At 42.3% G+C, this 14,005-nt stretch overlaps 1 protein-coding gene across 1 annotated transcript in view; it reads right to left on the bottom strand.

Annotated features, from left to right (window-relative positions):
* The window catches only part of LOC110535101 (protein patched homolog 1), a 150,026-nt gene extending 137,404 nt beyond the window's left edge, over positions 1–12,622 (bottom strand). The window contains exons 1-2 of the mRNA XM_036936201.2: positions 11,879–12,622; positions 10,553–10,745 (exon numbers count right to left, since the gene is read on the bottom strand). Of these exons, the coding sequence (XP_036792096.2) occupies positions 10,553–10,745; positions 11,879–12,046 (361 nt within the window). The 5' untranslated portion in view covers positions 12,047–12,622. The remainder of the gene's footprint in view (positions 1–10,552; positions 10,746–11,878) is intronic.
* Between the last annotated feature and the right edge of the window lie 1,383 nt (positions 12,623–14,005).

Below are 14,005 nucleotides of genomic sequence, written 5' to 3'. Positions count from 1 at the left end.
GTGCGAGGGTAAAAAACTTCAAGGTGCGAGGGTAAAAAACTTCAAGGAGCGAGGGTAAAAAACTTCAAGGAGCGAGGGTAAAAAACTTCAAGGAGCGAGGGTAAAAAACTTCAAGGTGCGAGGGTAAAAAACGTCAAGGTGCGAGGGTAAAAAACGTCAAGGTGCGAGGGTAAAAAACTTCAAGGTGCGAGGGTAAAAAACGTCAAGGTGCGAGGGTAAAAAACATCAAGGTGCGAGGGTAAAAAACTTCAAGGTGCGAGGGTAAAAAACTTCAAGGTGCGAGGGTAAAAAACGTCAAGGTGCGAGGGTAAAAAAAAAAACACTCCCTGTTAAGAACCCTTTTTTTAATTCGATTTTTTATATATGTTGACTTTCAACTGGACTGGAGTGTGGACCTCAGTTCATCTTTCAATCGTGGATATATGCTCCTAAACACCAATGAGGAGATGGGAGAGGCGGGACTTGCAGCGCCTCTATTTTAGTTCTATTTTATTATTTCATTTTAGCGCCTGGCTACACAGAGGCTCGTTGACGCGCGCAAGCAGTTTGGATGCAATGATTGAATAACATTTATGTGTACATTTATTTTGCAAAGCTCGCGCACGTTATGCTAGCAGTGTGGTCAGCACATTAGAGGTTAGATTTAGGGTTAAGCTTAGAATTAGGGTTAGTGGTTAGGGTTATGAGTTAGGTTCATGGTTTGGGATACGGGTCAAGGATAGTGTTAAGGTTTAGGTTTAGGGAAAATAGGATTTTGAATGGAAATAAATTTTAGCTCCCCACGCAGATAGAAGATCACAACATGTGTGTGTGTGTCTGTGCGCGTGTGCACACATGCAGTGCAATGCGTGTGTTGCCGTGCAATTAGGCTACAATCATGTGTGTTTGTGCCGGCACTTGTGCATGTTTGGTTGCTTGTGTCTGCAAAATGAGAGAGGCGGGAGTGAGCGGGAGAAGTCTTTGAGAGTAGGACAGGAAGAGGATAGGATTGCACAGAGAGGTTAACAGAAATAGCCTGCCATGCCAGTCCCATACAACTAGCTCCTAACTCACTCAGAAGCAAAACAGAGGGGACTGTGTGTGTGTGTGTGTGTGTGTGTGTGTGTGTGTGTGTGTGTGTGTGTGTGTGTGTGTGTGTGTGTGTGTGTGTGTGTGTGTGTGTGTGTTCCTATATACATCAAAAGGAGGATTATTCAATCAGGAACACCATCACCACAATCCTGTGAGAAGAAGCCATGAGTCTCTCTTCTCTTTCTAGGGATTGTAAGTAAGCATTTCACGGTAAGGTCTACACCTGTTGTATTCGGCGTATGTGACAAATAAAATGTGATTTGATTTGATAGTCACCCAGCAGTACAGTACCCTGCCTAAACAAGCAGAACAACAACAAGCTAACCAACTGAACTGCATCACACTCCTATGGGAGGAAACACCACTGCTTCTCTACATGACGTTATTTGTTGACGAATTAGTCGTCATAAGAGCAACGGTGCATCAACAGCACGCAAACATTTCTCTGTACGTCCAGTCATGTTGCTGCACAGCCAAGGCAGGGCACATTTTCCAAAGAACACACACACACACACACCAAATAGGACAACCTGCTGTGAAAAGCCAGGCTGATCCATAAGACTCCCCAGCAATAGATGAGAGAGAGAGAATATGCTGATAAACATTGATAGATGAGAAATATAACTCTGATTAAATCTGACTGCCCTCTGCTGGAGGGATGGGAGTCAAATGAGACACATGCACTGCATGAACACACACGTGCACAGACACACACATGCACGGACACAGTGAGAAATACACACAGACCTTCACAACACTCCTATTTCATTCTCAAACTCTCAGCAGAGACTCTCTCTCTCTCTCTCCATGATCATGCTGTTTAATCAGCTTCTTGATATGCCACACCTGTCAGGTGGAAGGGTTATCTTGGCAAAGGAGAAATGCTCACTAACAGGGATGTAAGCACATTTGTGCACAACATTTGAGAGAAATAAGCTTTTTGTTGGATGTAAAATGTCTGGGATTTTCTATGTCAGCTCATGAAACATGGGACCAACACTTTACATGTTTATATTATTGTTAGTGTGTGTTTCTATATACAGTTGAAGTCTTAGGTTGGAGTCATTAAAACTCATTTTTCAACCGCTCCACACATTTCTTGACAGCAAACTATAGTTTTGGCAAGTCGGTTAGGACATCTACTTTGTGCACGACAAGTAATTTCCCAACAATTGTTTACAGACAGATTATTTCACTTACAATTCACTATATCACAATTCCAGTGGGTCAGAAATGTACATACACTAAGTTGACTGTGCCTTTAAACAGCTTGGAAAATTCCAGAAAATGATGGCACGGCTTTAGAAGCTCCTGATAGGCTAATAGACATTTGAGTCAATTAGAGGTGTACCTGTGGATGTATTTCAAGGCCTACCTACATACTCAGTGCCTCTTTGCTTGATCAAAAGAAATCCGCCAAGACCACAGAAAATACATTGTAGACCTCCACAAATCTGGTTCATCCTTAGAAGCAATTTCCAAACACCTGAAGGTACGACGTTCATCTGTACAAACAATAGTACGCAAGTACAAACACCATGGGACCACGCAGCCGTCATAGAACTCAGGAAGGAGACATGTTCTGTCTCCTAGAGTTGAACGTACCTTGGTGCGAAAAGTGCAAATAAATTCCAGAACAACAGCAAAGGACCTTGTGAAGATGCTGGAGGAAACCGATACAAAACTATCTATATCCACAGTAAAATGAGTCCTATATCGACATAACCTGAAAGGTTAAGAAATAAGCCACTGCTCCAAAACCGCCAAAAAAAAAGCCAGACTATGGTCTGCAACTGCACATGGGGACAAAGATCATACTTTTTGGAGAAATGTCTTCTGGTCTGATGAAACAAAAATAGAACTGGCCATAATGACCATCGTTATGTTTGGAGGAAAATGGGGGAGGCTTGTTAGCGAAAGAACACCATCCCAATCGTGAAGCACGGGGTGGCAGCATCATGTTGCAGGGGTGCTTTTCTGCAGGAGGGACTGGTGCACTTCACAAAATACATGGCATCATGAGGTAGGACAATTATGTGGATATATTGAAGCAACAACTCAAGACATCACTCAGGAAGTTAAAGCTTGGTCACAAATGGGTCTTCCAAATGGACAATGACCCCAAACATACTAACAAAGTTGTGGCAAAATGGCTTAAGGACAACAAAGTCAAGGTATTGGAGTGGCCATCACAAAGCCCTGACCTCAATCCTATAGAACATGTGTGGGCAGAATTGAAAAAGTGTGGGCGAGCAAGGAGGCCTACAAACCTGACTCAGTTACACCAGCTCTGTCAGGAGGAATGGGCAAAACAATTCACCCAACTTATTGTGGGAAACTTGTGGAAGGCTACCCAAAATGTTTGACCCAGGTTAAACAATTTAAAGGCAATGCTACCAAATACTAATTGAGAGTATGTAGACTTCGGACCGCTGGGAATTTGATGAAAGAAATAAAAGCTGAAATAAATCATTCTCTCTGCTTTTATTCTGACATTTCACATTCTTAAAATAAAGTGGTGATCCTAACTGACTAAAGACAGGGAATTTTGACTGTTGTGCAACAGGGCCTCCCACTCCTCTTTCTATTCTGTTTAGAGCCAGTTTGCACTGTTCTGTGAAGGGAGTAGTACACAGCGTTGTATGAGATCTTCAGTTTCTTGGCAATTTCTCACATGGAATAGCCTTCATTTCTCAGAACGAAAATAGACTGATGAGCTTCAGAAGAAAATGATTTGTTTATTTTCATTTTAAGCCTGTAATCGAACCCACAAATGCTGATGCTCCAGATACTCAACTCGTCTATAGAAGGCCAGTTTTATTGCTTCTTTAATCAGGACAACAGTTTTCAGCTGTGCTAACATAATTACAAAAGGGTTTTCTAATGATCAACTTGCTTTTTAAATGATAAACTTGGATTAGCTAACACAACGTGCCATTCGGACACAAGACTGATGGTTGCTGGTAATGGGCCTCTGTAGGCCTAAGTAGGTATTCCATTCAAAACCAGCCGTTTCCAGCTACAATAGTAATTTACAACATTAACAATGTCTACACGTTATTTCTGATCACTTTTATGTTATTTTAGTGGACAAAAAATGTGTTTTTCTTTAAAAAACAAGGACATTTCTAAGCGACTCAACTTTTGAAAGGTAGTGTATATATAAATATATTTTAAGGAACTCAGTTTGGCTTTAAACTTATTCTTGAAAGCTGTAATAGTAGAATGCACAAGGTGCAATTTAGAAATTGGGTAGTGCATCATCAGTTCCTCTTGCCATTGTAATGAATACGATGGGAGACAGAGTGCTGGTTTCAAGCGCAGGGCGCAGCAGGTGTTTATTAGTAAAGGACCACAGGAGGAGGCAGGTAGCTGGGTCCAGGGGCAGGCAGGAGGTCATACACAGGAGGAGGCAGGTAGCTGGGTCCAGGGGCAGGCAGGAGGTCATACACAGGAGGAGGCAGGTAGCAGGGTCCAGGGGCAGGCAGAAGGTCATACACAGGAGGAGGCAGGTAGCAGGGTCCAGGGGCAGGCAGAAGGTCATACACAGGAGGAGGCAGGTAGCAGGGTCCAGGGGCAGGCAGAAGGTCATACACAGGAGGAGGCAGGTAGCTTGGTCCAGGAGCAGGCAGGTCATACACAGGAACTCCAAAAAAGTAACAGTACAGACAGGGAAAAGGCTAATAACGAAGTCTGGGAGATCAGGCAAGAGGTTGATGACAGGAAATCTGATAGGCAAAAGTACAGACAGGGAATAGGCAAAAAGGCATTGTTAGTGAGGAAGGACAAACACTACAATACACGGGAGGCCTAATATGGAACTAATCAGCGCTCCAACTAGAATGTGGACAAAAAGAAACAATACCTCACAATGATGGGGTGCAATGAACTGAACTAAATAGTGTGTGATAATGACATACGGGTGTGTGAACAGGTGATCAGAATTCAGGTGATTGGGATCTGGAGAGTGACCTGCGTTCAGGGGATCTATGTGTTTGAGAGTGTGAGCTGGAGGCAGACGTTACAGTCATGTTCGTCATTGCATACCTTAGAGAGCCTATGTGAACAAACTTTTTTTTATTCGTTTTTTTAGCCCATATATATTGTTGTCATTTTTTTGTGACTCAAATATCACATGAATACACATTAGACATGACAAAATGTATAGATTTTCAAGAAAACTAGGTTTTAAACTGCAACATTTTCTTTGCACCCCATGACAAAATGTGTAAAATTGCAGGAAATAAGCTTTAAACCTGCTAACCTCTCTCCGCCAACAAGAGGGGTGTGAACGGTTTGTGTCATGAACAGTGCTTGAGCCCATAGAAATAGACATGGCACGCGCGCAGGATGTTCCCCAACCTGGAACCAAAAAGAGTTATCCTATGGGCACAGCCCTATCCCCACTTCCAGTCCCATAACACACCAACATCCTCAGCCCCAGACCCAACACACAATTCCTTTCCCAATTCAACAAAAAAACAGCCCTAACCCTACACCACAGCCCCAACCTCTCCCCTAAACTCCAGCCATTCTCAGAACGCATCTCCATCAAGGGAGGGGCCTACCCCCCAGGTCCATACCATAGCTCCTATAGCTTTAGCCCAATTCCTCTTCCAATGTCAAAGCCCAGCTCCATGTACAACAGCCCTTTCCTCTCTTCTCTTCTCAGAGAGAGCTGGTCAGGGGCACCCTACAGGAAGACCCATGTTTACGCCATACTGTTTTAATTAGACTCAGCCGGTGCTGGTATTTTCTTAACAATTTGGCCTGTGTTTGTGTTAATCCAGAATGGCCAGGGTGGCTCCACTTTCATACCATGAGAGGCCAGGGTGTTTTCTTCATTTTCTTTTCTACTCAGACACATCTCTGCTAGAGGGAAATTTGTCATATCAGATTAAGAAAATCACTATGGGTTTGGTGATATTAAAATGCTGCTGATCCTTCTAAATGGCAGTGAGATAAAAGTATTCTGGCAGCCATATTGGAAGAAGAGGAGTAGAGAAAAAGAGAACACACCACAACACTACAACTTCCTGTTCAGGCAGGTCACTTCATGTCCCTGGTCTCATCAACGTAAACACAGCTTGAATTACCTCTATTACGTATAAGGTCAGCTCCCCCAATATTAATTTGATCTATAAACACATTTATCAATGCATTTCCTGCCAAATCAAGAGATCAACCTGCTTGCCACAAAGTGCACCAAAGAGGGAAAGAAAAGCACCAAATATTTGTGTTGCTTACGCCTGTTTGATAACACATCCACATCATTCTACTATTTATATTTTTAACGCTTTGGTTCAACTGTCCATCCCTCAATATGACTGAAACATAACTGCCTGTGTCTAAGTGAGGGTGTAGTCTAAGTGTTTATGGATACTGGGGAAATTATTTTGTGAAGAAAGTAAACCCTAACCAAGGCTGATGAATGTGATTCTCTTTGAATAAGAGCTGCAGTACTAAACTACTGACCTAGCAGGATGAACCATAAACATAGCAGGTGATGAAATACAGCATGAGATCACCCATGCAACTCCACTCAATTCCAATGAGAGATATGCTATGGTGTGTGTGTGTGTCCTAATGGCCAGAGCTCCCAGGAGGGGTCATGGAGAGGTCACATGAAGAGGAACGGGTCCAAATGAAACATAAACAGACGCCCTCTCTCCTCCTCCCCTCTTCTTATACCTTCCTTTCTCTTTCTATCTCTTCTCCTCTCCTGTCTCCTCCTCTGCTCTTCTCTCATACCATTTCCTCCCTTGCTCTCTACCTCTTCACGTTGACGTTGGGCAACAGTTCCCCCTGTGCTGAGCAGAGCCTAGAGCAGCCCTCCACTGTCCAGGCAGTACTAATCTATCCCTCAGCTGCACAGTCTAATCTAAACAAACACATATCTCCCAACTAGCATCTGGAAACCCTCAGTCCCGGACCTGGGAAAAGTGTGTGTGTGTGTGTGCGCATATGCGTGTGTGTTCTCATGCAATAGTGTGTGCACATGCAAACCTCAGCCATCAGTCATCACAATAAACTTGGCTAAACTACTTACAGTAGATGACCCTGGGTTCTAACACCTTGACATAACAAAACAATAACACAATGTAGGGAAATAGCAACGGCTGAAAAGCCTGTGCTGTAGTGGACGTGTAGATGTGTAGTTGACCATCTGCCAGCAAGACTCAGCTGACAGGCTTGTGTGTGAAGAACCATGGAGCTGTGCAACATTAGGATAGGTCCAGGAAAGAAGAAACCACTTTATGTAGCTGTGCTTTATTAACACTCCCTTACTGTAACTAAATCAGCTAAATTCACACCATATATACCATGTACCAGGATATTTGGAAATAGCCACAGGATGGTTTTTCAATACCGTCAATACCATTGAAACAATTTTTTAGGATTTTCAAAAAATATACAGTACCAGTCAAAACTTTGGACACACCTATTCATTCAAGGGTTTTTCTTTATTTGGACTATTTTCTACATTGAACAACAGTGAAGATATCATAAATATGAAATAACACAATCATGTAGTAACAAAAAAGTGATAAACAAAATCAAAATATATTTTATATTTGAGATTCTTCAAGATAGCCAACCTTTGCCTTGATGACAGCTTTGCACTCTTGGCATTCTCTCAACCAGCTTCACCTGGAATGCTTTTCCAACAGTCTTAAAGGAGTTCCCACATATGCTGAGCACTTGTTGGCTGCTGTTCCTTCACTCTGCGGTCCAACACATCCCAAACCATCTCAACTGGGTTGAGGTCGGGTGATTGTGCAGGCCAGGTCATCTGATGCAGCACTCCATCACTCTCCTTCTTGGTCAAATAGCCCTTACACAGCCTGGAGGTGTGTTCGGTCATTGTCCTGTTGAAAAACAAATCATAGTCCCACTAAGCGCAAATCAGATGGGATGGCTTATCACTGCAGAGTGCTGTGGTAGCCATGCTGGTTAAGTGTGCCTTGAATTGTAAATAACCGACATTGTCACGAGCAAAGCACCCCACACCATCACACCTCCTCCTCCATTCTTCACGGTGGGAACCACATGCAGAGATCATCCGTTCAAACACGCTGCGTCTCACAAAGACATGGCGGTTGGAACCAAAAATCTCAAATTTGGACTCATCAGACCAAAGGACAGATTTCCACCAATCTAATGTCTATTGCTTGTGTTTCTTGGCCCAAGTGTCCTTTAGCCCAAGTGTCCTAAAGTGTCCTTTAGTAGTGGTTTTTTTCAAGAATTCGACCATGGAGGCCTGATTCACGCAGTATCCTCTGAACAGTTGATGTTGAGATGTGGGATGTGAGATGTTACTTGAACTCTGTGAAGCATTTATATGGGCTGCAATTTCTGAGGCTGGAACTCTAATGAACGTATCCTCTGCAGCAGAGGTAACTCTGGGTCTTCCTTTCCTCATGAGAGCAAGTTTCATCATAGCACTTTATGGTTTTTGCGACTGCACTTGAAGAAACTTTCAAAGTTCTTTAAATTGTACTTATTGACTGACCTTCATGTATTAAAGTCATGATTACCTTTGCTTATTTGAACTGTTCTTGCCATAATATGGACTTGGTCTTTTGTATACCACCCCTACCTTGTCACAACACAGCTGATTGGCTCAAACGCATAAAGAATGAAAGAAATTCCACAAATTAACTTTTAACAAGACACACCTGTTAATTCAAATGCATTCCAGGTGACTACCTCATGAAGCTGGTTGAGTGAATGTTATGAGTGTGCAAAGCTGTCATCAAGGCAAAGGGTGGCTACTTTGAAGAATCTCAATAGAAAATATATTTTGATATCTTTAACACTTTTTTGGTTACAACATGATACCATATGTGTTATTACATAGTTTTGATGTCTTTACTATTATTCTACAATGTAGAAAATAGTCAAAATAAAGGTAAAAAGCCTTGAATGATTAGGTATGTCCAAGCTATTGACTGGTACTGTATAACTTTATGAGCTGGATTGCCTCTCTTTGCGATTCGTTTATGTTCTTTTATGATCGTTGGCAAATTTAGCTAGCAGCCTCCACAGAAATTCGCTGTTACTTGTGCAAATTGTGTTAGCATTCCCAAAGGGCTTTTTAGATTTGTTGTGCGGCCCCCTTGTGTACTAAGTCAGTAATACCGTAAATCCAGGGATGAGAGAAGGAAGGTTTCTGGATTCCTCCCAACCCTACAGTCAACTATAAGAGTAGCCATTGGATAGTTAGCAAAGGAAGGAAAGGGATTTGGACATTGAAATTAAAGGGATTAATTCTAAAATGTGTTTTTGATAAAATCCACATGCTTTGAAATAATATAGCATATCATTACACAGTAATAAATAATTACTATTTAAAATAACTGTATCTAGTAGGCTATAATATACTTTAGTCTTGACACACAACTTAAGGTTTAGTCTATAGCTTATGTCTGAATGGCACCAGAAAAGGGTAACTTTGAGAGTTTGATTGACCCTCACTAGCTGAACTGGCTTGCATCAGCCTATATGAGGGAGAAATCTGTAAATATATATATATATATATATATATATATCTGCTGGGATGATCATCCCCTGCTGGGATGATTGTTCACATGTCACTATAGTAGCCTAATGAGCATAGGTTGAGCCTAAAGATACTTCAGAAATATATTATGTAAACAACCATGGCCTAATGGCAATAACGTTTCAATCATAAATCCAAATTATGATCTCTTTCAAACTGCTCACATTTCAAAGGTGAGTGAATTGATGACCCATACATGACTCAAATATAGGCTACCACGGTCCTAAACTACTGGAACGCAGATCAAAGGGGGAAAAAACGCTGCCCCTCCCCCTTTCCCCAAAATCACCACCCATACTCAAAGTCCCCTTTCAAACAAAAATACACTTATTCTACATAACGGATTTCGTAAACAAATAGCACAACCCTGAGTTTCAGATGGTCTACTTTTGTACACATGCGTTTCTGTCCGCACTCCGCTTTCAGCCAGAGACAAATCTTTCTTGGAAAGTTGAGAGCTGTCCAAAACGGGACCACACACAGTCTCCGAGCTGTGCGCGGATCACATTCAACTGCTGGGGGCAGGCAGACACACACACACACACACACACTCACAAAATGGCGGCTTTGACCAAATTTCCTCTCTCCAAAACATCTCATGGATTTTATAACCATTTTCCTTTTAACTTAAAGAAAATTGTTGAAATACTCTGTGCATTTTCTTTGCGCATCTACACTCAACAACAACGTATCCAAAGCAACAAAAAACATAACATGAAACGAAATACAAATATTTTCAAGTTTAGACTTGGCCCCTTGCCAAACTGCTATACAATAAACAACCTCCGCTTGTTTGGAAGACCCCCCATCCCTCTCCACACCACCCAATCCTTCCCAGACTTGAGCTTATTCTCAACAGGAAGGACAAACGACTCAACATGAAAAGTGACCAAAATTATTTTAAAAAAAAAATCTTACCTTCTACCCAGAGTTTCTCCACGTCGGTTTCCAGATTAGCTGCCCGTAAACCAACAGCGAAAGCTCCGAATACCAATAGACCCACAACCAAAAACTTTCCACAGTTCTTTTGTATGTAACAGCCCAATTTAAACAAGAGTCTCTGAAACTTCGCTCTCAGCCACAGCGGTGCTTTTCTTCCAGTCGCGTTCCCCTGCGACAACAGAAATCCAGCATATTACTCCCTAAACAAGTGCTGGGAGCATCAAATATTTATAATTGTTGATCATTTGAATGTAGTGTTATGTGGAGAGGACTTCACGGTTATCATATAATAAAATACATGTTAATAAATGTGTTATTACATTGGTATGGTAAGTGCAATTAGCATGCCAGTTGTTCTAGATCCATACTTCATTGGGGCCTATACGTGCAGTGTGTTCAGTATGGTACATCAATGTTTACTGTTCTGAATAAGAACCTCGGAGTAGGCCTGTTATTCTGGCCCAAAAAGGCAGTGGTTGGACCTCCTACGTCGAGGAAGGAAAGAGATAGTTCACGAGCCAGCGACGTAAGCACCGGTTTTGGACGACAGGACTATAGTCCGCTACTTTGTTGTTTTTACCACACACACACACCGGTAAGAGTGGAAAGCGCAGAGTGGAAAGTCAGTCAGTGACAAATTGTAACACAGCGCAAGCCTTGTTGCAATACATTGTATAGAATGACGCTATTAATCCCCCCAAAAGGTTCACGCGAGTTTTTACGCTGCCACAAAATCACACACCGCACAATTCCATTCCCTTAGAGCTGCGTGTGTGATCTGAGTGGAGTAGCCATCACCGAGGGAGTTAGGCTACGATAATATTTGTGAACGGAAGAGGGTAGCCACATGGATTTTTGCATTAGAGAAGAGAACAGAGAACGACTCCCCAGTAAAGATAACATCGTGGAGAGACGTCTGGGCAGTTGGAATCGTGTTCGATCAGTGCGAAAACACATCGGTCTAAACTGTTATGTACATTTTAATTGTGCAAAAGTAGTGAATAGCCCTCACTGTGTAGCCTAGTTGCGCGACCGTTATTTAAACATTGTAGCCGAATGTAGCCTATATAATATGTGTAGCCTATATTCCAAACATGGATCAGAAATAGTCTAAACGCGAGAAGTGAACTATAATTGAATAGCAAATCACAACATAGATTACACGGCATAGCGGTACACCCCAACCCCTCTCCCCTGCCCGTCTTCTATCCCGTTACCTAGCGACTTGACAATGTTGGGCAGTTTAATTATAGTAGAACTATCCACATGTAATTTCACTCAAACATGTCAAATAATAAGCACCTCGGATATTTGCTGCAAGGCGAAAGCTGCATCGCAGTAACTTGGCCGCTGCAAATACTCCAAATCAGGCGCTGTTGAGAGATAGTTCCCCCTGTTCCTCCGCGTTATCCTCGGCCGATCGGGGTCCCTGTTTTCCTGCTCAGAGGAGGCATTAGCTGCCGAGGCCATGTTGCGGAGACTTCGCGCTGGTTCTGCTTTTCCACGTTATAATATTTCCCCGAAAGCGTGTGGTAATGTCCCAAGGCAACACAGTTTCACTATCGGTGATCTCACACCCGTAAAGTACTTCATACTGCTGTTGGAGACGGCGAGTCAAAGTCTGCGCCTTCCATCCCAACATTTCGTGATCCAGAGGTCTCCACCGCTTTGCACATTCAGCGTTTCTCTTAAAAAACGGTATTTATCTTATACGACAAAGTGGAAAAAGCCATTCCCATCTACAAAACGGCGGCTTGGAACGTTCGATGGTCGTAGCATTCTGTGTGTTCTATGTGGTCTTCCCTTGGGCCGCGACACCGCGAACTCTGAGATTCAACAGAATCCATTTGGAAACAGAGGAGGAGGGGTAAAAGCGAAAATAATCGAAATCCCGCCTTTAGGGCTGTCAGATGGCCGGATTTTCTCACATCTGATTGGTTCCAGAAGGGCAAAAATTACTCAGCAAACACGACTATTATTAGCTGCTTAGCAACAGCTCAGTAAAGTAGAGCGACCACCCAAGTCGACAACCCTCGTGTGTGCGTCTCAAACTTCAGGGGAGCATTTCAGAAAGCCAACCCTCTTGTGCGTTTGCGCGCAACCAAGACTGGAGTTTGTGGTTTTTCACAAGGAACTGCATTTCTTGAAGCAGCATTTTTTGAAGGAAACACACTTCGTCTTTTCGATGGAGGGGTCTCGAGGAATGTCAGAACTGTAGTTTTTAATTTAGATTTTTTTTTTACCAACAGGGCCTAGTGATAGCTTGGCCTCAAATTACAGTGTTTCTGGGGGAGGTCCCAAATAGTATTCTGTCACAATGTTCGAATGGATAACAGGCATCATAAAAGGGTAAAAATTACAACCCTTCATCTAATACAAATTAAGAAACATCAAATACCTAAATACTATTTTGTATTTATTCCGGATCCCCATTAGCTCTTGCCAAGGCAGCAGCTAATCTTCCTGGGGTCCAATCACAATGGCATACAATAAAACAAAACACAACACAACACGTTAGTACACACTACTCTACCATAATATATCTACAATACAAAATCAATAACACAGCAAAATAACAATATTAAAATATATTTTTGTTAGTGTTTTTTTTTGCGAATGCTGCCTGTGTGCCTGTGTGTGTCTTCACAGTCCGCGCTGTTCCATAAAGTGTAGTTTTCCCTGGTTTATTTTTTTATCAGATTTTACTGCTTGACTGAGTTACATTAAATAGGGCTCTATGTACACAGAACAAACATATAAATGCAACATGTAAAGTCTTGGTCCCATGTTTCATAAGCGGAAATAAAAGATCCCAGAAATGTTCTATATGCACAAAAACCTTATTTCTCTAAAATGTTGTGCACACTCTTGTTTACATCCCTGATAGTGAGTTTTTCTGGATCCCAAGATAATCCATCCACCTGACAGGTGTGGCATTTCAATAATCTGATTAAACAGCATGATCATTACACAGGTGCACCTTGTCACTAAAAGGTCACTCCAAAATGTGCAGTTTTGACATACAACACAATGCCACAAGTTTTGAGGGAGCGTGCAATTGGAATGCCGACTGCATGAATGTCCACCAGAGCTGTTTCCAGATAATTTAATGTTAATTTATCTATGATAAGCCGCCTCCAATGTAATTTTAAAGAATATGGCAGTACGTCCAACCGGCCTCACAAATGCAGACCACGGTGTCATGCCGGCGAGCGGTTTGCTGATGTCAACGTTGTGAACAGTGTGCCCCATGGTGGTGGTGGGGTTATGGTGTGGGCAGGCATAAGCTACGGACAACGAACACAATTTCATTTTATCGATGGCAATTTGATATCACAGAGATACCGTGACGAGATCCCGAGGCCCATTGTCGTGCAATTAATCTACCTCCATCACCTCATGTTTTAGCATGATAATGCATGGCCCCAT

Source organism: Oncorhynchus mykiss, chromosome 11 (genome assembly GCF_057628025.1).
Source record: "Oncorhynchus mykiss isolate SJ-2025 chromosome 11, ASM5762802v1, whole genome shotgun sequence".
NCBI lineage: Eukaryota > Metazoa > Chordata > Actinopteri > Salmoniformes > Salmonidae > Oncorhynchus > Oncorhynchus mykiss.
The sequence above is the reverse complement of the archived record's forward strand: the minus strand, read 5'-3'. Positions and strand labels throughout refer to the sequence as shown.